Raw genomic sequence first — 21064 nt, 5'->3', positions numbered from 1 at the left:
GCTGTGACCTGGGGCTGAGATGGGGGCCAGGCGCCATGTTGCCAGGAGGCTCGTTCAGGTCACCTACGGTTCAGTCCTTTCTAAGGACACAGGGGCACCCAGGGTGAGCATCCACATGGGTGCGCAGGTTCGTGGCCATACCAGACCTTGGCTGCACAGGGAGCCTGGGTGCACATTCACCTCCCTTTTTCTCTCCACCTCGTGCGGCCCACTGGACAGATGCCAGAGACCCACCGTCAGGGGCCAAAGGGCATAGGGTGTCCAAGGCAGCACCAGAGTCCTTCTGCTGCCCATGCCCACGGGGCTGCAAAACACATGGAGGGGTTGGTGCCCTGCAGCTCCTGGCTGGCCCCAGACCAGGCATCAAGTTGTGGGAAGGAGGAGCTGGAGGGGGCTCCCACTGGATCCTGGAGGTCAGGCCCCCACTTCCCTGCAGACGGACCCCTCTTCCTCCCTGGGCTCCCAGACCGCAGGATTGCCGCAGGGCCAGAAGGCTGTGTCCAGGAGAGCTGCCAGGGAGGGCACCCTCTGAGGCCCCGGCTCCCAGAAGCTGTGGTCTCGGGGGCCTGCAGCCCCTACCCCTCTGATGTGGGTTCCAGGCAGGCAGCTCCCTCCCATCTGAGTTCACTTCCCTTGTCCTCCACGGCATTGGCCCTGGAAGCAGCGCGGAATCTTTTTATATTTCCCTGGGACGTTCCTTCTAGCTGGGACAATTCCTAGACAAGAAATTTATAGCACAAATTTTCCTTTAAAAATATGGATCTTTCATGCTAATTCTGCCATAATTAACCATAGACAATTAATATTAAAATGCGTTATCACCCCAAGAGGCAATGAAATTTCCAGATTTCTGCTATGCATTCCGTCACTTTTATTGGCAAGACTGGATTAGCGGCAAAGGGCACCTTGATTTTTAAAATCGTCTCACAGATCCCCTCTGATGGACACTCAAAACCATGTTCAACAGTGAAAATGAGGGCCACTCAGATCAACTGGAAACATTTCCTGGTAGGGTTTTGTGCATTTAAAAAAACAAAAAAAACAAAAAACACAAAACAGCAATCTGAGGTTCTCCCTCCCTGCTTTGGCGTTTTTTAGGTTCCCAAATCCAATTTACAGGGGATTGTCTGAGCCACCCGGGCTCTGCTAGCCTCACAATGTTCCTCTAGCAATTAGCAGCACCTGCATTAGGATTCAATGGACTTAAATTACTGGGGGGTGAGGCAGACACCCCACTGACAACAATTAACACAAAAGGGCTGCACCATTTAAAGCTGTGGGTGGGAATTACAAAAGGTTAAGAGACTAAATATAAAAAAAATTTTTGAATATAAAATCAATGTGCTTTGTTACAAAAATCTGGGTGCTATAATTTAACCAAATTAGGGTTTAGAATATCTGGCAATAGTCCACGTCTATGACATCGTCTTTTATTCTCAACAGAAAGCAACTTGTCTATTCAAAAGTTAAAAACAATTAAACAACTGAAATATTTCATGTCAACAAAATAATAAAACACAGAGTTTTGAATTACGTACTACTGACATTAGGCCTTTGGAAAGGGAAAGCATTTTCTCTCCTCGTTTCACTTATTTGTGTAATTGGAAGCCAAGTTCTCAGAGGTTCGTTTTCCTAATTGCCTGCGGATGCGGGAGTAGAGTGCTGACCCGCCATCTGTGAGAGCCTGGCCCCGCTGGGGCTGGAGCAGGTGAGGGCTGAGCCCCCAGGGTAGCGGGCCTGCGGGAGGCTGGAGTGGGGGGTGAGACCCTGAGTGGGGGTGCTTCCCAGTGGCCCCTCCTTTATAAACAGGCCCCGCGCACCCACAGTTCTGAACCACTGACCAGGAGGCTACATTTTCTTCTGCCCAGAGAAGTTTGGGGGGCAGGGTCGGGGCACAGGGGTGCGGAGCCCCTGTAGCTGCACCTGCCGGCTGGGGTCTGTGCTCATGCACGTCTGGGCTGTCAGAACAAGTTGAAACAGGAAAGCTGCTTTTAAATGTAAGACGACGCGGGTTCCGTTCTAACTTGTGGTCAGCCTCAGCTTCGAGGCTTCTGCTCAGGGCTGTCTTTCCTCCCTCCTTTCCCGGGGCAGCCGACCTCTGGGAGACCCCTAACCACTCCAGGGTTTGAACCTGACCTTGTGCTCCAGGGTGGGAAGGGAGGTGGGCAGGAGGCCATAGCAGCTCCCCCCATCTGCTCACTGAATGCAGGGCTTCCTCTAGAAGCAGCGTCGCAGGTGCCCCTGCCAGGGTCTGCTGGACATGCCCAAGGGGCCTCGGCTCAGGGCAGGGCCCGGGGTTGGCGGCTCCTGATCCCCAGCATTCAGCCTTGGCTGGCCTGCCCCACTGAGTAGGCCCAGGGGGCCCTTGTCAGCTCCCGAGGCTGCGACATCCCCATGGCACAACCACACCATCTCCCTCGGTACCTGCTGCTGCTAAGTCACTTGAGTTGTGTCCGACTCTGTGTGACCATAGACGGCAGCCCACCAGGCTCCCCCATCCCTGGGATTCTCCAGGCAAGAACACTGGAGTGGGTTGCCATTTCCTTTTCCAATGCATGAAAGTGAAAAGTGAAAGGGAAGTCGCTCAGTCGTGTCTGACTCTTTGCGACCCCATGGACCGCAGCCTACCAGGCTCCTCTGTCCATGGGATTTTCCAGGCAAGAGTACTGGAGTGGGGTGTTAACGGGTTTGGTAAAATGGGCTGGTGGTGAAGATGCTGATTCTGTTAGACCAGCAGGTACTGATGGAGAAGGCGATGGCACCCCAGCCTACAGTTCTGTCATGGGGCTGGAGGGTAAGGTTGGGGACAGGCAGGGGTCACAAATGGGCCTGCTTTCTACAAGGAGATGTGGGAGGAAGTGGGGGGTACCTGCACGGAGGTGGCAGGAGGCCCAGGTCCTTGCCCACAGGCTGTGTCCTGTCCAGCTCTGTGCCCTCCAGGGCCTGGTGGTATGGCAAGATGATGGGGTCTGATTTGAGCTTCAAACCACTTGGCAGATGACGAGAAATATCCAGCCTCCGCTTCTTCTCTGGTAGTAGAACCTGGTCCAAGCTGGCAAACTGCTTCTTGTCTCCGCATGGCCTAGTGGGGTCCTGTGATCAAGTTCTGGCCAGTGAGGTGTAAGGAGCAGTGGGAATAACCCCAGGAAGCTTTTTAGAAGGGAAGGGCTTCTGACTCCTCATGCTTCCCTCTTCCTGCTAGCTGGAATATGGCAGTGATGGCTGGCACTTGTGCAACCCTCAAGGGCCATGAGGTGGTGCACAGAGTAGCAGAATAGGAAACAGAGGCAGGAGTCCTTGGTCATTGAGAGACGGGTGACCACAATGGGGCTGCTGATGAGCACAAGGGGCCGGGTGACTAGGCTTTGGTGAGAGCTGCCCCATATCAGGCTGTGCTGGTCACAACAGGCAATCAGTAGTGCTCACAACTCTGGCTGTGCTGGTCACAACAGGCAATCAGTAGTGCTCACAACTCTGGGGAGGAAGCTGGATGTTTCACTGGACTCTTCTGGTTGAGGGGGTGGTCCCTGTAAGTTGCTTCAGTAGGAACAGTCACCTCAGAGGTTCTATTGGCTCAAGTTTCTTCCAGGACTTGTGCTGGGTTATCTTTGATCTGAAACCCACTGGGCTGTTCTTGAGACCTCTTTGTGCAGGGATCCTGGCTGCGGCCAGCAACCTGAAGAGACATTCTCCAGGCTGGGCCCATGGCAATGCCCCCGGCCTGAGACTCAGCAGGGGCCGCCCTCCGTGCTATGTCCTGCCCCTGTCAGACCTCACCCAGGGGAGCACGCAGGCAGAGACAGCCACCTGAGACCCCTGGGGCCCTCAACAGGCTGGAGAAAGGGCTCGGGTCCCTAGTGAAGGTCTGGGTCTAAGAACCAAGCAAGAAAGGGTCATGGCTGTGCTAGGGTGAGTGTGAGGGGGAAAGGGCTGTTTTCCTGGTTCTGAGATACAGACATTCACCTGATGTGGAAAGGACTCCTGGTTTGTGCTGCTCTTATGGTGGAGCTGTCCCAGAACACTGCGCTCTCTGGTTTCCTTCAGGACGAGGGAGGGATAAAGAAAACATAAAAGTTAAAGATATCTATCCTCACATAGCTGGGCTTCCCAGGTGGTGCAGTGGTAAAGAATCCACCTGCAATATGGGAGACCCAGGAGATGTGGGTTTGATCCCTGAGTGAGAAAGGTCCCCTGGAGGAGGGAATGGCTGCCCACTCCAGTATCCTCGCCTGGGAATTCCTGTGGATGGAGGAGCCTGGCGGGCCATATCGTCCATGTGTTCGGACACGACTGAGACTGAGCCCATATACACACATCCCTGTATAGTCACAACAGGAGGCTTTATCAGAACTAGGGAAGGCTTGGCCACTCCTCTGGCCATTTCAGGGCTTTGCTCCACCACCAGGGCCCTAGGTCCGACTGTGTGCTCCCCAGACCCCCTGAACCCTGGGCCCTCCTTCCTGCTGACCATGTACATGACTCACAAGTTTTAACCGTTGTTGTTGCTGTTGTTCAGTCGCTCAGTTGTGTCTCTTTGTGACTCCATGGACTACAGCACACCAGGCTTCCCTGTCCTTCACTATCTCCCAGAGCTTGCTCAAACTCATATCCATTGAGTCAGTGATGCCATCCAACCATCTCATCCTCTGTCATTCCCTTCTCCTCTTGCCTTCAATCTTTCCCAGCATCAGGGTCTTTTCTAATGAGTCGGCTCTTCGCATCAGGTGGCCAACGTGTTGGAGCTTCAGCTTCAGCATCAGTCCTTCCAGTGAACATTCAGGATGGGTGTTCTGTTACTCTCTTAGAGTTTCTCTCACTGGAGGCTGACTGCTCACCTCCTTGCAGCAGAGTTGGAGTGTGCACCACAGGACAGACAGATGCAGAGTGTTCACCACCCTGGGCTGACCCAGGCTCCCTAGCAACAGGCCTGAGGGGCTGGGGTATGGGGGGGTGGTGGGTGTCATCGTGGGGGGTGGAGACTTTCACCTGGAAGGGTCCCACATGAACCCACTCCCACGAGGGGCAGACTGAGTCCTAAGAGGGGCAGAAACAGGAGGAGTGTCCTCCGTGCCCTCTAGATGGGGGCCTGCTCCCTCCTCAGGGCACTGTCCGGGGCCAGACCTGGTGGTAGGGCAGAGGGCGCGGGGGGGCTCAGTCCATCGTCCTGTAGGCAGATGCTGAGAGCACCTCATTTTGTAGAAGTGGAGCTGAGCCCCAGGGAGGTTCAGGTGGAAAGGGACGGAGTTGCTCCTGCTGAGCACCCGGGGCCTGCGACTCAGCCGCGAGTGCCAAAGGGGCTGGAGCTGAGTGGGTGCGGACCCCTTGGCTTCCCCACAGGCTGTTTTCTATGGCTTGACACCCACACGCTGGGTCCAGTCCAGGGGCCTGCACATGGTCACTGACGCGGGGCTCGCCCTTGGGCTGGCAGAGGGCCTGCTGCCCAGTGAGCACCTTCATGTAGAAACGCCAGCACATTCTCGGACGACGGCAATGACAACGACAATGCAGCTAAATTTGCTTCCGGAAACAGAAGGGGACGCAGAGACAGGGTCCTGGGCCAGGTCGCCAAGGGTCCCCTGAACCAGCCAGCCCTGCCCACCCTGGGAGGGAGGGAACCCAGGCCTCGGTCTGGACGCTGCTCCATCTGACTCGGGTCCTGGACGCGGCAAGTCTGTGCCCCTACCCACCCGGGGCGTCACCAAGGCGAAGGAGAATGTGAGGCCCTAAATTGAAGAGTATGCATCTGCCCTGTGAGGACCCCAGCTCCGATTACCCAGAGGCCCTCCCAGAAGGGTCGAGAACCTGGGGTACCAGGCGGGACCCCCACAGCTGGGACACTGCCCTCCCTTAACTAAAACACACCCTCTCCTGACTAAGAGCCCCAGGTTTGCGAGAGGATTCGATCCTCAGCTCTAACTACAGAGGTTAAAAACAGACGGCCTCACTCTGCGTTCACGGCCACAAGGGACATGCTTGTGGAGTGCACAGGACAGCGGTGCGGCAGCCTGGACCACTCACCTCCCACCCCTCCCCGTCCGGGGCTCTGGATCTGCACTGTGAGCTCGTCCAGCAGCCTAGACACAGGTCGGCCGCCCCTAGCCCGCCTTCAAACCCCCGGCCACAGTGACTGCCCTCGGAACCGTCTGGCCCAGGCCTGAGTGTGTCCTCCTGGGACATCCCAGGTCTCCCAGGTCCACTGTTCTCAGGGGTCAACTTCATTTCCTTCTACCCAGGTTTGGGGGACACTGCTGTCAGCTGTGCCTCCCTGAGCTCATGGTGTGCACCGCAGGCCCGTCAGTTAGCCCCACTCACCAGGCAGGCCACTGGGGTCCCCCTCAGGGAGCGCTGAGTGGGCACTGGCACTTTCCAGGGCAGCTCTGGGCTCCGGGCCCTCGGACTCGGGGCTGGACAGAGGGTAGGAGATGCACTGGAATCCACTGTGGAGGGAAGGACAGCATCACGCAGCTGCAAAGATATGGAGTCCAGGGAGGAGAAAGGGCTGGGGTGGCTCCTCAGAGGCCAGGGGGTAGGAAGGAGGGAAGGGACAGTGTCTTCACTCGGCCTCCCTGCCTCGCTGTCCTCGGCCCAGGACCCCTTCCTTGCTCTGCCACCACTGTCAGAAGGGGCCTCGGTTTCCCCTTCGCCAGATCAGAGTGTGGTGACCCCACACGTCTTGGTGTGAGGCGCGGGCAGGGACAGTCCCAGCCAACCCTCCACAGAGTAAAGGAGGGACCGTGCCTCCTGCCGTGCCTGCCCAGGTGCTGTCCAGGGCCACCCTTACTCACAAAGGGGTCTGGATGGGCGTCTGCCTGAGGCCGTCGTCCACTCTGAAAAAGCTGACCTCCGAGTAGGCTGGGAGCTGCACGTACCGGACACCCGCGGAGATCTCCAACTCCCGGCCATCCTCACCTTCCAGAAGGAGAGAGAGGCTGCTGAGGGCTGTGAGGGCAGAGCCGCAGGACCTGGACCCCTGTCTCCCTGGGCCTTTGTGAGGACCAGGGCACCGGATGGGGCCGCAACCATGCTCACCTTGCCCTACCCTTGCATTCCTGGACCCTCAGCTCCACTCCACCCTCAGCCAAGCTGCCCACGGCCCAGAGAAAAAGGACATTTGCATAGAGACATGAAGGCAGGCTTCTCGGGGAAAGCAGCACAGAGAGGCAACCCCACGTGGCAGTGGAAGATGAGCCAAGATCTTTGACATGGCAACAAAACCATGATGCAGGAGGGCCAAGAGAACTTATCACTAGCAGACGTACATGGCAAGAAACGTTAAAAGTTAAGTCCTTTGGGCAGAAGGGAAATGGTAGCAATGGAAACCTGTGTCTACAGGAAGCAGTGAGAGCCAGAAATGGCATCTAGAGACAGATGAAACTTCCTTTTCTGTTTGTCAGCTACTCCCCAAAAGATAAACAACTGTTGAAACAAAAATGACCTACGTGTTATAAAGCTTATTAGACACATGAATGTAAAATTTACTGAAACAAGAGCATAAAGATTGTATTGTAGACAGGAAGTATAGACTGTAAAGCCTTATACTATCCATGAAGGAGTATGATACCACTTGGAGTTAGACTGATAATGTAAAGATGTATATTTACATCTTTAAGTAAACCTTAAAGTATCCTCTAAAACAACACAGAAAAGAGTTACAACTGATGATCCAGAAGAGGAGATAAAATGGAATTAAAAAAAAAAAACCTCAATTAATTCAAAAAAGAAAGGGATAGAATATAAGGGGAAAAAACCATCAGGGCAAATAAGGAAGAAATTGTAAAATGGTAAGTTTGAACCTACTGTATTAAAAATTATATTAAATGTGAATGGTGTAAACCATTTAGTTAAAAGAGATGGATAAAAAAGCAAGACACAGGTATATGCTGCCTTCAAAATAATATATTTAAACTATAAGGACGTGACTAGGTTAAAGGTAAAAGCACGGATGAGGATGCTGCTGCTGCTGCTGCTGCTAAGTCGCTTCAGTCGTGTTCGACTCTGTGGGACCCCATAGACGGCAGCCCACGCGGCTCCGCCGCCCTGGGACTCTCCAGGCAAGAACACTGGAGTGGGTTGCCATTTCCTTCTCCAATGCATGAAAGTGAAAAGTGAAAGTGAAGTCGCTCAGTCGTGTCCAACTCTTTGCAACCCCATGGACGGCAGCCCACCAGGCTCCTCCGTCCATGGGATTTGCCAGGCAAGAGTACTGGGGTGGGGTGCCATTGCCTTCTCCCCCGATACCAGTTAAAAGAAAACTGAGTGACTGCATTAATATCAATGAAAGTAGGTGTCAGAGCATAGACTATTAGCAGGCATAAAGAAGACAATGATATGGTCAATTAATTAAATGACATAAAAAATACTAAATGTTTATGCCCCTAATAGAGTTTCAAAATACATGAAGCTAAAATTGATAGAAATGAAAGCAGAAATAAACAGAAACACAAGCATAATCAGAGATGTCAATATACCACTGTCAATGACTCAGGGAACAAACAGACATAAAATCAGTAAGGATATAGCAAACTCACCAAAAATATCAACACTTGATTGACGTTTACAGAATATCCTATCCAATTCCACTCAAGAACAGAATCTACACTCTTCTCAAAGTGCACTCCAAACATTTCCCCAAAACAGACCATATTTTGAGCCATAATACAAGTCCAAAAATTTAAGCGAATTTAAGATACAAGGTATGACTCTAACCACATAGAATTAAGTTAGAATCAGTAACAGAAAGATCTCTGGAAAATCTTCAAATATTTGGAAGTGAAACAACACACTTTTAAATAACTCTTGGGTCTAAAAGGAAATCAAAAGGGAAGTGAGAAAGTATTTCAAATTGAATGAAAATGAAAGCATACCACATCAAAATTTGCAGGATGCAGTTAAAGTAGTACTAAGGGGGAAATTTATAGCAACAAACTTCTATATCAGAAAAGAAAAGTATGAAATAACCTTGGAAACAATTCCACCTTAACAAGTGAAAAAAGAAAATAAAATTCAACCCAAACTAAACGGAGGCAAGGAAGTAATAAGATCGAAATAGGAATTAATGAAATAAAAAGCAGACAGTAGAGAAATGAATGAAACCAAAAGTAGGCTGTTTATCAATGAAACTGACAACGTCTCACTACACTATTCAGGAAAAGAAAAAAGAGAGAAGACACCCGTAATCCATATTAGGAACAAGAGAGGTGATATCAGTTCATTAAGCAGGGAGCAAGGGAATGTCATGAACATTCAAGAAATCGGACAACTCAGAAGACACAAAACACCAAAGCTCACTCCAGAACAAACAGATAACCTAAATAGGCTTATATGCAAGGGAAATGGGATTAGTAGTTAAAAATCTTCCCCCAGAGAAATCTCCAGGCCCAGGTGGGCTTCGTATTAAATTCTACAAACATTTAAGAAACAGTACTAATTCGACACAAACTCTTCCAGGAAATTAAAGAGGAGGGAATTTCCCCAACTTACGTTATGAGGTTGGCAATATCCTGATACCAAAACCAGACAAAGACAACACAATGAAAAAAAAAATCAAGACCAATTTCCTTATGAACAGATATGCAAATATTTGAAACAAAATGTAGCAAACTGAACGCCCAGGTAATTCAAGGGGGGAAGAGAGGAAAGAATAGTCTTTTAACAAACGAAGCTGGGACAACTGGACATCCACTTGCAAAAGAGGATGAAGCTGGACCCCTGCCTCACACCATATACAAAGGTTAACTCCAAATAGACATTAGGCTAAATGTAAGAGCTAAAAATATAAAATTCTTAGAAGAAAACGGAGGAATAAAACTTCATGACTCAGTTAGGCAGTCTTCTTAGATATGACACCAAAAGTACAAGCAACAAGGGAAATAAAAATAAACTGAACTTCACCAAAATTTAAACTTTTGTGTTCCAAGGAAACAGTCAAGAAACTGCATGACAACCCACAAAACAGGAAAAAAATATCTGCAAATCAGATAGCTGATATGGCGCTTGTATCCAGAATTCTGGAATTCTGGATTACTCATAAAAAGACAAGTTGCCCAGAGTTTTAATGGGCAAAGGATCTGAATGGATTTTTATCCAGAGAAGATCTACAGATGGCCAGCAAGTGCATAAAAAGATGCTGCACACATCATTACTTGTTAGGGAAACACAAGTCAAAACCACAGTGAGACACCAGGACAGCTACAAGCAGAAAAACAGAGTAACTGGTGCTGGTGAGGAGGTGGAGCAGCTGAAGCCCTCAGCCATTGCTGGTGGGAATGAAAAGGAAGAAAAGCAAATCATATTTATTTGTAGACGACACGATCCTTTGTACAGAAAATCCTAAGAAATCCTCAGAAAAAGTTAGAACAAACAAGCTCAGCAAGGTTATAAAACATTCATAAATCAGCTGTAGTCTTGAGATTTCTGAAGTGAAGATAACAAAACAATTCTATTTGTAATAACACAAAAGGAAATAACAAATGTATCAATAAACTATAACTGAATAATGATGCATTTAGTTGTTGCTCAGCTGCTAAGTCGTATCTGACTCTGAAACTGCATGGACTGCAGCATGCTAGGCTTCCCTTTCACCATCTCCTGGGTTTGCTCAAACTTGTTTTTTGCTGACTACAGAGCTTCTCCATCTTCAGCTGCAAAGAACATAATCAATCTGATTTTGGTATTTACCATCTGGTGATATCCATGTGTAGAGCTGTCTCTTATGTTGGTGGAAAAGACTGCTATGACCAGTGTGTTTTCTTGACAAAATTCTGTTAGCCTTTGCCCTGATTCATTTTGTACTCCAAGGCCAAACCTGCCTGCTACTCTAGGTATCTCTTGACTTCCTACTTTTGCATTCCAGTCCCCTATGATGAAAAGGATATCTTTTTCTTGGTGTTAGTTCTAGAAGGTCTTGTAGGTAATCACAGAACTGTTCAACTTCAGCTTCTTCAGCATTAGTGGTTGGAGCATAGACTTGGATTACTGAGATGTTGAACGGTTTGCCTTGGAAATGAACCAAGACCATTCCGTTGTTTTGGGGGTTGTGTCCACTGCATTTCAGACTCTTTTGTTGACTATGAGTGCTACTCCATTTCTTCCAAGGGATTCTTGCTCACAGTAGTAGTAGATATAACGGTCATCTGAATTAAATTCCCACCCATTTTAGTTCATGGATTCCTAAGATGTTGACCACTTGATTTACCACTCCAATTCACCTTGATTGATGGACCAAACAATCCAGGTTCCTATGCAAATTATTAATCATTTATTAGTAAGTTTAACAAAAAAGCGAGACTTGCACACTGAAAAATACTAACATTGATGAGCCTGAAGATAAATAGATGATGTTTCAAGGTCAATCAGAAGAGTCAGCTTCTCTCAGCTTGTTCAACTCATCCCTGACAGAATCCCAAAGAAGGCAGGCTTGTTTTTTTCCCTTTTGGGGGGCAAAAATGGACAATTTCATACAGCTATTCATACAGAAATACGAAGGTCCCAGGATAGCCAAAACAATTCTGAAACAGAAGTAAAGGCTGGAGGAATCTCCAATTTCAAAGCACGTGCTATGTGCTCACTCAGATGCTCAGGCGTGTCTGACTCTGCGACCTTATGGACTGTGGCTCACCAGGCTTCTCTGTCCATGGGATTTCCCAGGCTAAATACTGGAGTGTGTAGCCATTCCCTTCTCCAGGGGATCTTCCTGACCCAGGGATCGATCTTGTGTCTCCTGAATCGGCAGGCAGATTTTTTTTAACCGCTGAGCCTCTGGGAAAGCCCTTCAAAGCTAACTGGAAGGCTATGGTATAAGGACAGACATATTGATCGATGGAGTGGAACTGACATCCATCCACGTGTAAACCTTTACACTTACAGTCAAGTCACTTCTGACCAAGGTGCTCAGGCAATTCTGTGGGGAAAGGACAGTCTTTTCAACACATGGCACTGGGATAGCTGGAATCCTCACAAGAAAAGATGAATTTAGACTTTTATCTGATCCATGAAAATTAACTCGAGCCAAAGTTGTAAAAGAAAAGAGAAGAAAAATCTCTGTAAACTTGGGTTAAGAATCCTCAGATGCATGACTAAGACCGTAGTCGATAAAAGAAGAAATTGACAAACTGGGCTTCATCAGAATTTTCAAACTTTGGTGACTTCTCCGGCAGTACAGTGGTTAGGACTCTGCGCTTCCACTCTAAGGGGCATGGGTTTGATCCCTGGTTGGGGAACTAAGTAAGATCCCACAGACTGTATGGCAGAAAAAAAAAAAAAAGAACTTTAAAAACTTTGAACATTAAAAGACAACATTAACCAAAGAAGAAGAGGGCGGCAGAGGATGAGATGGTTGGATGGCATCACCAACTCAATGGACGTGAATTTGAGCAAACTCCGGGAGATAGTAGAGGACGGGGGAGCCTGGTGTGCTGCAGTCCATGGGGTCACAAAGAGTGGGACATGACTGAGCAACTCAACAACAACAACAACAGGGTCACACTGAAAGAAAATATCTGCAAAGATACATGTGACAAAGGACTCATATCCAGAACACATATAGAGCTTGTATACAAGTAAAAAGACGAACCACTTAATTTTTTAAAAAACTGGGTGAAATACATGAATAAACATTTCTCTGTGAAGATGTACAAATGGCCAATATGCACATGAAGAGCTGCTCAACATCATTAGTTTTGGGTTAACACAGATCAAAACTGTGAGGAGGTGCCTCTGGACACCCTGAGGATGGCCACTCCCTGGTGAGGATGTGGAGAAATCAGAATCTCATATGTTGCTGACGGGATTGTAAAATGGTACCGCCACTTCAGAAAACCATTTGGCTGTTTCCTTAGAAATGCAAACGCCAACCTGCTACATGACCCAGCAAGTCCACTTATGAACGTGTGCCTGAGAGAAATGAAACATGTTTACACCAGGTCCTGCACACAAATGTCCACCGCAGCCAAGCACCCAGGACAGGACCGGCCCCTGGGGACGCAGGATCAGAGGTGTGCAGCCCATGGAGGGGGGCGAGCAGGGCTGCATGGGTGGGCTGAGGGGCAGAGCGTGGCCACAGGCAGGATCCCATCCACGAGCAGCTTCTGGGAACGGACATTCGTGGTGCCCAGGGTGGAGGGTAGGCATGGGGCGGGAGCCAGGGGTCTCTCTGGGCAGAAGGAAATGCTCTAAAGCAGAATGGGCGTGGTGATGGTGGCCCAACTCTGCAAGTTTACTACAAATCATTGGCTCACCGAATATAGATGAGTTTTATGGTATGTAAGTGACACTGTGATGGAGTTGTTACAATAAACCAATTGTGACTAAATATACTTGATTTATGCTACACACCAAGTTTCCTCACAGAGCTGCAGAGCCGAGGTGAACCAGTAGTGATTATCCCTGGTGGTCCTGCCCTGTCCCTCTGCCCTCTGGGGTCTGCTCTGCTCATGGGGTGAGAAGCTTGGTGGTCCCTTTGCTCGGTCGCAGGGCTGACCAAGCATCTAATCACAGCCTGGATAGATGGGCATCTGTCCACCTTGGTTACCCCAGGAAGAGCAAGAGAAGCCCTCCTCTTGGCAGGCTGAAGGGCTGGCCCTGCCCTCTTGCAACCTCCCCATCCGCTGACTCTGAGTGAGCACCAGGGAGGGCTGCCCATGTGCACACACATAGGCATACACACGTGCATATGCTCGTGCATGTGCACACGTGCTCACACACAGAGCACACAGAGTCCACATGCTCACATACCTGCACGTGGAGGCACACAGAGAGCCCACGTGCTCACACACACACACGGAGGCATGCATGGAGCCCATGTACTCATACACACACGGGCACGCACAGAGCCCATGCGCTCACGTGGAGGCACACATGGAGCCCTCGTGCTCACATGCACACGCAGGCCTCATATGGCTGGCTGCTTCCCGCCAGCTGGAGGCTCGCACCCTGCCACCCTTTCTGCCAGGGCCCCAGCAGCAAGAACTCAAAAACGGGGGCAGCTTGGCAGAGCTCCGATGCTAGGAGACACCTACGGCATCTCGTCTCCCAAGCCGACAGCTGCTCGTCTTTCTGAAGAGCTCGCTGTCTTCCTAGAGACACTTACTTGTGGCCACTTCCCCATTGTCCTGCTGCAGCTGAATGGTCAATGTGAGGGAAGACCCTTGGACTATGTCCATCACCTCTGGACCCAAAATTGCAATCCTCGTGGCTTGTGCTGCAGAGAACAGAGCACACGTGTGTGTGTGGGGGGCGGGGTGGGGACTCCCGGTCTGCATCAGCACCCCACGTGCCCTAAGCAGGTGCTCAGCCCCATCCCTAGGGCACCCGGGTGAGGGGGGTGTGGATGGCTCGGCCGTCAGGGCTGGGGTTTGTCATGGATGCCATGAATCCTATCCTGAGGGTCAGCTCTGAACCCACCTGATGGCGTTGGGGAAGGGCAGGGCAGAAGGGACCGCTGAGTGCAGGTGACCACCCAGCGGTGTCTGGTGCTCACGGCCTCCTGCCCACCGTTCTGACCGGGCTCTGCCTTCATTGTGTCTGAGTCCATGACCTGACATGTGCTGGACGAGGCTGCGACCACCTGCCTGGAAGCCGGCCTGGCCAGAGGCCTGCCTGCATCTCCGAGTCAGCAGCTGCACTCATGGATCTGGTACCAAGGTTCTGATCAGGGACTTCAGTTCCCAGCCAGACTGACCCCTAGAGTCGTGCCCTAGCTCTGGAGGCTAACAGAAGGTCCTCACACATGCCCAGGGGGCAATTCAGGGTGAGGGGAGGCCCCAACAGAGGACCTGGCAGGCCACAGACCACCTGAGGTCACATGCAGTGCAGAGAGCACAGGGTAGGGGCAGGATGGAGACCAGGTAGGGGGCCAGGCAGCCAGAGCCCTGAGGCTGGGAGAGTCCAAGACTGGCAGACCCTGTGACTGGGAGGCCTGCTCGCAGGACCACGTGGCTCCAGAGTCCAGGGGCCTCTGTGCGTCTTGAGCCCAGTGAGACCACACAGAGCATGAATTTCTCAAAAGGGGATTGTAGATCCCTCTTCATCCCAGCCCCCTGGTCCATCCCTCCCATGAAGCTGTCCAGTGCCAACCAGGAGAGAACATGGCCTGACCCAGATGTGACCCCTGGGAGGACCCTGTGAGGCCAGCAGCAAAGCCAGGGCACCTACCCATGGGGTGACCGTTGATCCACATCCCTCGGTAGATGACCCCGGAGCAGTGGGCCATGCTGCCCTGTCCACTGAACACGCCACTGTGCCACTGTCCCTGTGGAGAGAACCGTGGGCTCAGACGGGCTGGGCCCTGGGGACACTTTGCCCTCCAGGTTTCAGGGGCCCCTGGGGACACAGGCTGAGGCGGACCCAATTTGCTCCTCACAGTGCACTCCCCTGTGAATTGGGAGGTTAGGGACAATGGCCTGAATGCAAAATGCAAACAAAATATGGCTCCAAATACTTTACAGCACAAAACGCTTTTAGTCCAAAGACACTGCATTTGTGCAGAGGATCACGGGAGGCCTGTGATGTGGTGGAGCCAAGTGCTCTGGCTGATTCCTTGATGATGAAAGGGCCAATTAAAAGCTCAGCGTGAACCCGCACAGCCCACCTGGGCAATGCCAGCTCATGCACACCGCAGCCCTGCTGCCCCTGTAACAAGCCTGCTTTGTAACCAATATACATGACAGAGTGGAAGAAGGATGGAAAATAGCAGGAAGATTATTTTTATGGAAAGTCGAGATCTTAATGGTGTTTTACTGACTATGAATTGCTTCTGTTAGAAGAAGGCATGTTTGGTGCAGAAGATGACTAGGCTCCCACTTTCGTGGTCTGCCCTCTGAGGCCACCCAGCAGCTGGGCCCTGCAGCAGGCACTCTTGGCCCTAGGGAGGGACTAGTAGGTGGGAATGGCCCCTGAAGGCTGCAGCCCAAAAGAGCTCAGATGCCCCCAGACCTGGGGGAGGAGGTTCCAAGGCTGTTTTGAACACACGGCCACTGCGATCTCACTGTGAGTTGATGGGAAGGGCATGGCCATGGTTCGCCCTCCAGCCGGGGCATCGGACAACTGTGGCACGCAGTAGGTCAGCCCATGGCTTCAGGAGCCAGGTAGCCAGCTGGGTGGAAGGTGGGCAGAGGCCTGGCTCTCCTGGAGCTGAGGGGCAGCCTCGTCCCTTCAGCCTCCACACCCAGAGGGCAAAGCCAGCCAGATAGTGACTGGGGTCTTCCCAAGACTGCTGTGGGCCACGTTCCCGGAAAGCTCAGGGCCGGCTTGATAACCTGACAGTCATTGTATTGCATCCCTTAAGACGCAGCTCACATCTGCAGGCAGCCGGCCAGGCTAAAGTGGGGGCGATGCCTCAGGTATCATAGCAGGTGGGGACCTGCTGCCAATCAGGCTAGGGGTGGGGAGCCCCAGAGTTGCCTGCTGACCATCCCTGGAAATGACATGGCCTCTGAGCAGCATCTGCTGGGCTTGACGCCTGCTCCTAGGAAGGACTCCTGTGCACACACGTGCATGCACGCAGGCTTCTGTATCGTGCGTCTGTGTGCATCATTGCGTCATGCCATGTGCTGGCATGTCTGTGCCTGAGCTGGGCTGCTGTCCCCTAGTTGGGGTGGGGATAGCCCTGGGACTGCAGGGTGGCCCCCCAGGTATGTGGGGCAGGTTAATGTGGGCACCAGACCTTTCCCCTGCTCGAGCCCCAGCAGTCTGTTGGCTGGGGTTGGCGGTGACACTCGTGGGCGAAAAAGTCACTGGGACACTGCTTCCCTTGCTCAGGACACCGTTCCCAGACCTGACAAATCACCAGCTTACACTTGGGAAGCAGGACTCCTGGCTGGTCAGACACAGACCTCTCACAAGCCAAAGTGAACTTGTTGCCCTCGCCCCACCCCCTCAGCCCTTCTGCTTTGATGTCCACGCCCTCTTCTGCGGCTCCGCACTGGGGAACAGAAGCCACCCCGGCTCAGGCCCCAGGCTTGGGCATCAGCAGATGGTCTAACGGGATGCAGTCTGGTCTATGGCCCCGGGAAGGGTGGCCGCCTTCACAGACAAAGCCCTCCTGTGGGGCCGCACTGCCCTTCGCCTCATTTCCATGGCAGGGGCTGCGCTCACTTTGTGCCAGGGTGAGTGCTGATTGCCTGGGTGGCCGTGGGCCTCATCCTCATCCCGCGCAGTGTTGCTGGGGTCACCTCCCCTCCCCCCGCCCTGCTGGGCTGGATGCCAGGCCCCCAGAGCCGGGCCACGTGCAGAGGATGTCCAGGGGCAGGTGGGAGGCTGGGAGTCCAGTTGCGGAAAGCTGGAGGAAGGGAGCTCAGTGTGCACGGCCCTTTCCTCATGTGACCGCCCAGGCCTCCCCTCCGAGGGTCTGCATCATGTGACCCCAAATCTTACTGCCATGGGAGGCCAAGTTCTGTGCCTGTTGGCTCCTCCCTTCCCTCCCCATCGTGGCCATGGCCTGTCTGTCTGGTCAGGACATGAGCTTCCTGGTGGCAAGGATCACACTTCCCTCAGAGGCCTCCTGAGGCAACCAGGGCAGGGATGCGCGCATGCTGACACTCTGACAGTGCTATGAGCCCAGGGCCACTCAACTACTCAACTACGGGGCTGGGGGGCGGGGCCTGAGATGAGATGTGGGTTTTCACAAGTATGAAGGCAGAACCTTGGGCTCAGCCAGAAGCAGATGCAGACAAATCCAGCACGCAGCACCTTGGAGGGCGGCTGGGGGCACACAGACTGCCAAGCAGACAGGCTGTGAACCTGCCCATCAGATCAGGAGCCCCCCACTGGGTGTCAGCAGGATCAGCTCCCTGTGAGGTCTCTGTCCAGTGCTTGCTATCTACTTGTCACCAGGGTCCTTCCCGACCCTTGACCAGCCATTTAATCACGCTCCTGGAATGTGGGCCCCTCTCCTTTCCCACCAGCTTAGGCTTTGACAAAGAACTCGCTACAGATAGACCCCAGCAATGAAACTAATGCAACAGTGTAGAATTTAATTACTGTTATCAATCATGCCTTTGAAAATTCTGCCTCTTCTCAGTCAGCCGACATGCTCCCAAGCAGGAACAAACGTGGGTTAACCCGTCTCACAGAGGGGGCCAGTCCCCGCTGCCCCTGGTCCAGGTGAGGACCCGTGCGTGCTAGCGAGGGGCAGGGAGGAAGTGAGGATGACAGGGCCATACAGGGCTCTTCCATGACAGACATAGAGCCGGAAGGGCATGGGGCCCCCGTTAGGACACAGGACGGGACAGGGGACACAGAAGGAGATGGTCGCCAGGGTAGGTGAGCCACACCTTGTGGCAGATGGTTGCTGGGGGGCCCAGGGCCTCTCAGCTGCAGGATGGGGATGTACATGTTCATAACTCCTTCCCTGGCCTTTCACTTGAGGAGCTGAGTCCCCTTCTCCTCCTGCCTTCAATCTTTCCCAGCATCAGGGTCTTTTCAAATAAGTCAGTTCTTCGTATTAGGTGGCCAAAGTATTGGGAGTTTCAGCTTAAGCATCAGTCCTTACACTGAATATTCAGGACTGATTTCCTTTAGGATGGACTGATTTGATCTCCTTGCAGTCCAAGGGACTTCTCCAACACCACAGTTCAAGCAAGGAGAGATAAGAAAGCCTTCCATTTTCTAGTTAACTGACACTATTTTTCCTTCCCGGGGAAAGTGCTGGTGGTTTTCCTAGAATTGCTTTTGTGGCTGTGTTGTCCTCTCTTGCATTGTCAGCACTCTCAGGCACACTCTGAATCTCTGCCCTGGTCAGAAGGCCACCCTCCTGGGTCTCTTCTTCACCTCCAGGTCTCTCCAGGGCCCTGGGGTCTTGACGACACACCAGCAGGGCCAGGGCCCAGCTCTGCAATACCTGCCTCAATGGCATCAGCAGTCTGGAGGGGGCGGCCCCCACTGTCACCAAACTCACTCCTGGAGCAGGTGGGGGCTTTCCTGAGGCCTTGGCTCCCAGACCAGGTAGGGGCATGGCCCGAGTCACCTGCCTGAGCCTGTGGCTGCAGGGGCTGGGGCCTCCAGATTTCGAGGTGACATGCTGGGGCCAGTGACCACACAGGCCAGTGTTGGTGGCCCTGCCACCACCGTCAGTCTCAGCAGACACAAGGCCCCTCACTTTCTTAAGGCATCACCTTTGGCCACCATGATCCTGGTCAAAGTTCCTAGGGTTTCAAAGTATGACAAGTTCTGCTGCTGCAAAAACAAGCTGCCTCTGTGGGTCCGTCTGTGTCTACCCTCCTCACCCTGGCATGCAGGGTGGTGCGGGTTCCACTCTGGCAGCCCAGGCCCCTCCGCTGGCGATGCTACAACTGGCTGATACCTCTCACGGTGCTCCTGGGGTCAGGGCCTCCATTCCTAGACTGACCTCTGGCTGGGCACTCAGGACCCTGGCATGCCTGCGGATGCACAGGTGAGAAGCAGGTGAGGATTCGCACAACGCCACCACCTGCTCTGTGCAGTGAGCAGGTGCACTGACCAGCAGGCCTCCCCCAGGAAAGCCAACACGAGAAACGCAGCCAACGCGCACGGAGGTGCCCCGGGGACGGACGGAAGCTGGTGGAACCATGTGCTACTGTTGCACAGGTAGGAATGATCCATGTGCACTGCACCCAAAGCCGGACAGCAAGCCTAGATCCCCTCTGCCTGGCATGCGCTCACCTCCGCGGCCAACGATTGTTCCCTGCGCTCCACAGAGGTGGCCCCAAGGACGCCTCTCCCCCAGGGGCTGCCTGGTACTCCTGGGGGTCACCAGCCCATGCCACATCCTCAGAAGGAGTGATGAGCCTGCTGCTGCTGGGCATGTGTGTCCCCACCTCCCTCGGCAGGAGAGCAGCAGAGTCTGTCTCATGCCAGTCACACCCTCAGGCCCCAGGATGGACCAGATGACCTGGCTGCTGCAAACTATGGCCACCCAGCCTGACTGCCTGCCTGGCCCCACTGCAAGGCAGTGGGAGTCACTTTGGGTTTGGGATTCATTGTTCTTACTTTGTAACAGATTTACTGCATCGATTTTCAGGGATAAGATTTTTCTAGAACTAATTTTTTAAAAGTTTCCCCGAGAAGCTCGGCTTCAGGAGGCCCTGGGGAGAAGGCAGCGGGGGCCCTTGTGCAGTGATGCCAGGGCTCTGGCCGCCCTTCTCCTGGGCCTTCCTGCTCTCCACACTGGATATTTTCCCATTGGATGGGCTGGGCTGCTGGAAGAGGCAGGGGCAGGGAATTTGGCAGGGGGTGGGTTGCGGCTCTGACACAAAAACACCCACAGAAGACAAACCGTCTGTCTTCTGGGAAATCAAATCACTGCAGGAGAGATAAAGAGCAGTACACTGAGGGGGGGGGGGCGGGGCTATGGTGAGGGGAGCCCAGAATGGCTTTCTGGAGCAATGGAATGCTGGGGAGGGTGCAGTCCAAGGAGGCCTGGGCCTCACTTTGGGGCAAAGACTGTGAGGTTGGAAGTCAAAAGGTAGAGGAACCCCCACCCACCACATGAGGCATCTCATACATCCCTAGATAATGAGCACGTGCTTCAAGCAGGGAACGGCTGTACCTGGGGCCGGCCTCAGGATGTACCCCAGAGAGGCGAGCACAGGGAGTCCCCCAGGAGGGTTCGGCAGAGGCCAGACAGGCAAGCAGAGGCCACGGCTACAGTGGACGAGGCTCACCTCCTGATCACCGTATTGGTAGGGCTGACGGCCGGCACCCAGGTTGTTTAGAAAACAGAAAACACAAACATCGAGAGGATGTGGGGGAATTGGAACACTGGTGCTGCCCGTGGGGATGGAAAATGGTGTGAGTCTCAAAGTTACAAATAGAATCACCATGTGACCCAGCAAGTGCACTGTTCTCAGGGGAGTCGGGAACAGGACAGGCTCACAGCAGCGTCACTCACAGGAAGATGCCAAGGTGGGGACAGGCTGCGTGTCCATCAGTGTGCACCAGCTCCCTGTGGCCAGTCCACCTCTGCCGGGTGACCCCCACGCCCAGAGGTCAGACCAGCCTACAGCTTAGAGGTGGGCACTGAGACCCGGAACCCACGTCTATGCGGCCCTGTCCTCCCACCAGCCCTGACCCCGCAACCCTGAGTGAGCGG

General features: G+C 52.8%; 1 protein-coding gene across 1 annotated transcript in view; it reads right to left on the bottom strand.

The window, feature by feature from the left end:
* The window catches only part of MORN1 (MORN repeat containing 1), a 49909-nt gene that overhangs the window by 21905 nt on the left and 6940 nt on the right, over positions 1-21064 (bottom strand). The window contains exons 7-10 of the mRNA XM_013970254.2: positions 15151-15247; positions 14087-14197; positions 6786-6909; positions 6313-6437 (exon numbers count right to left, since the gene is read on the bottom strand). Coding sequence (XP_013825708.2) covers positions 6313-6437; positions 6786-6909; positions 14087-14197; positions 15151-15247 — 457 coding nt within the window. The remainder of the gene's footprint in view (positions 1-6312; positions 6438-6785; positions 6910-14086; positions 14198-15150; positions 15248-21064) is intronic.

This window comes from Capra hircus, chromosome 16 (assembly GCF_001704415.2).
Source record: "Capra hircus breed San Clemente chromosome 16, ASM170441v1, whole genome shotgun sequence".
In the NCBI taxonomy this organism is placed as follows: domain Eukaryota; kingdom Metazoa; phylum Chordata; class Mammalia; order Artiodactyla; family Bovidae; genus Capra; species Capra hircus.
Note: the sequence above shows the minus strand (reverse complement) of the source record. Positions and strands in the feature narration are given on the sequence as shown.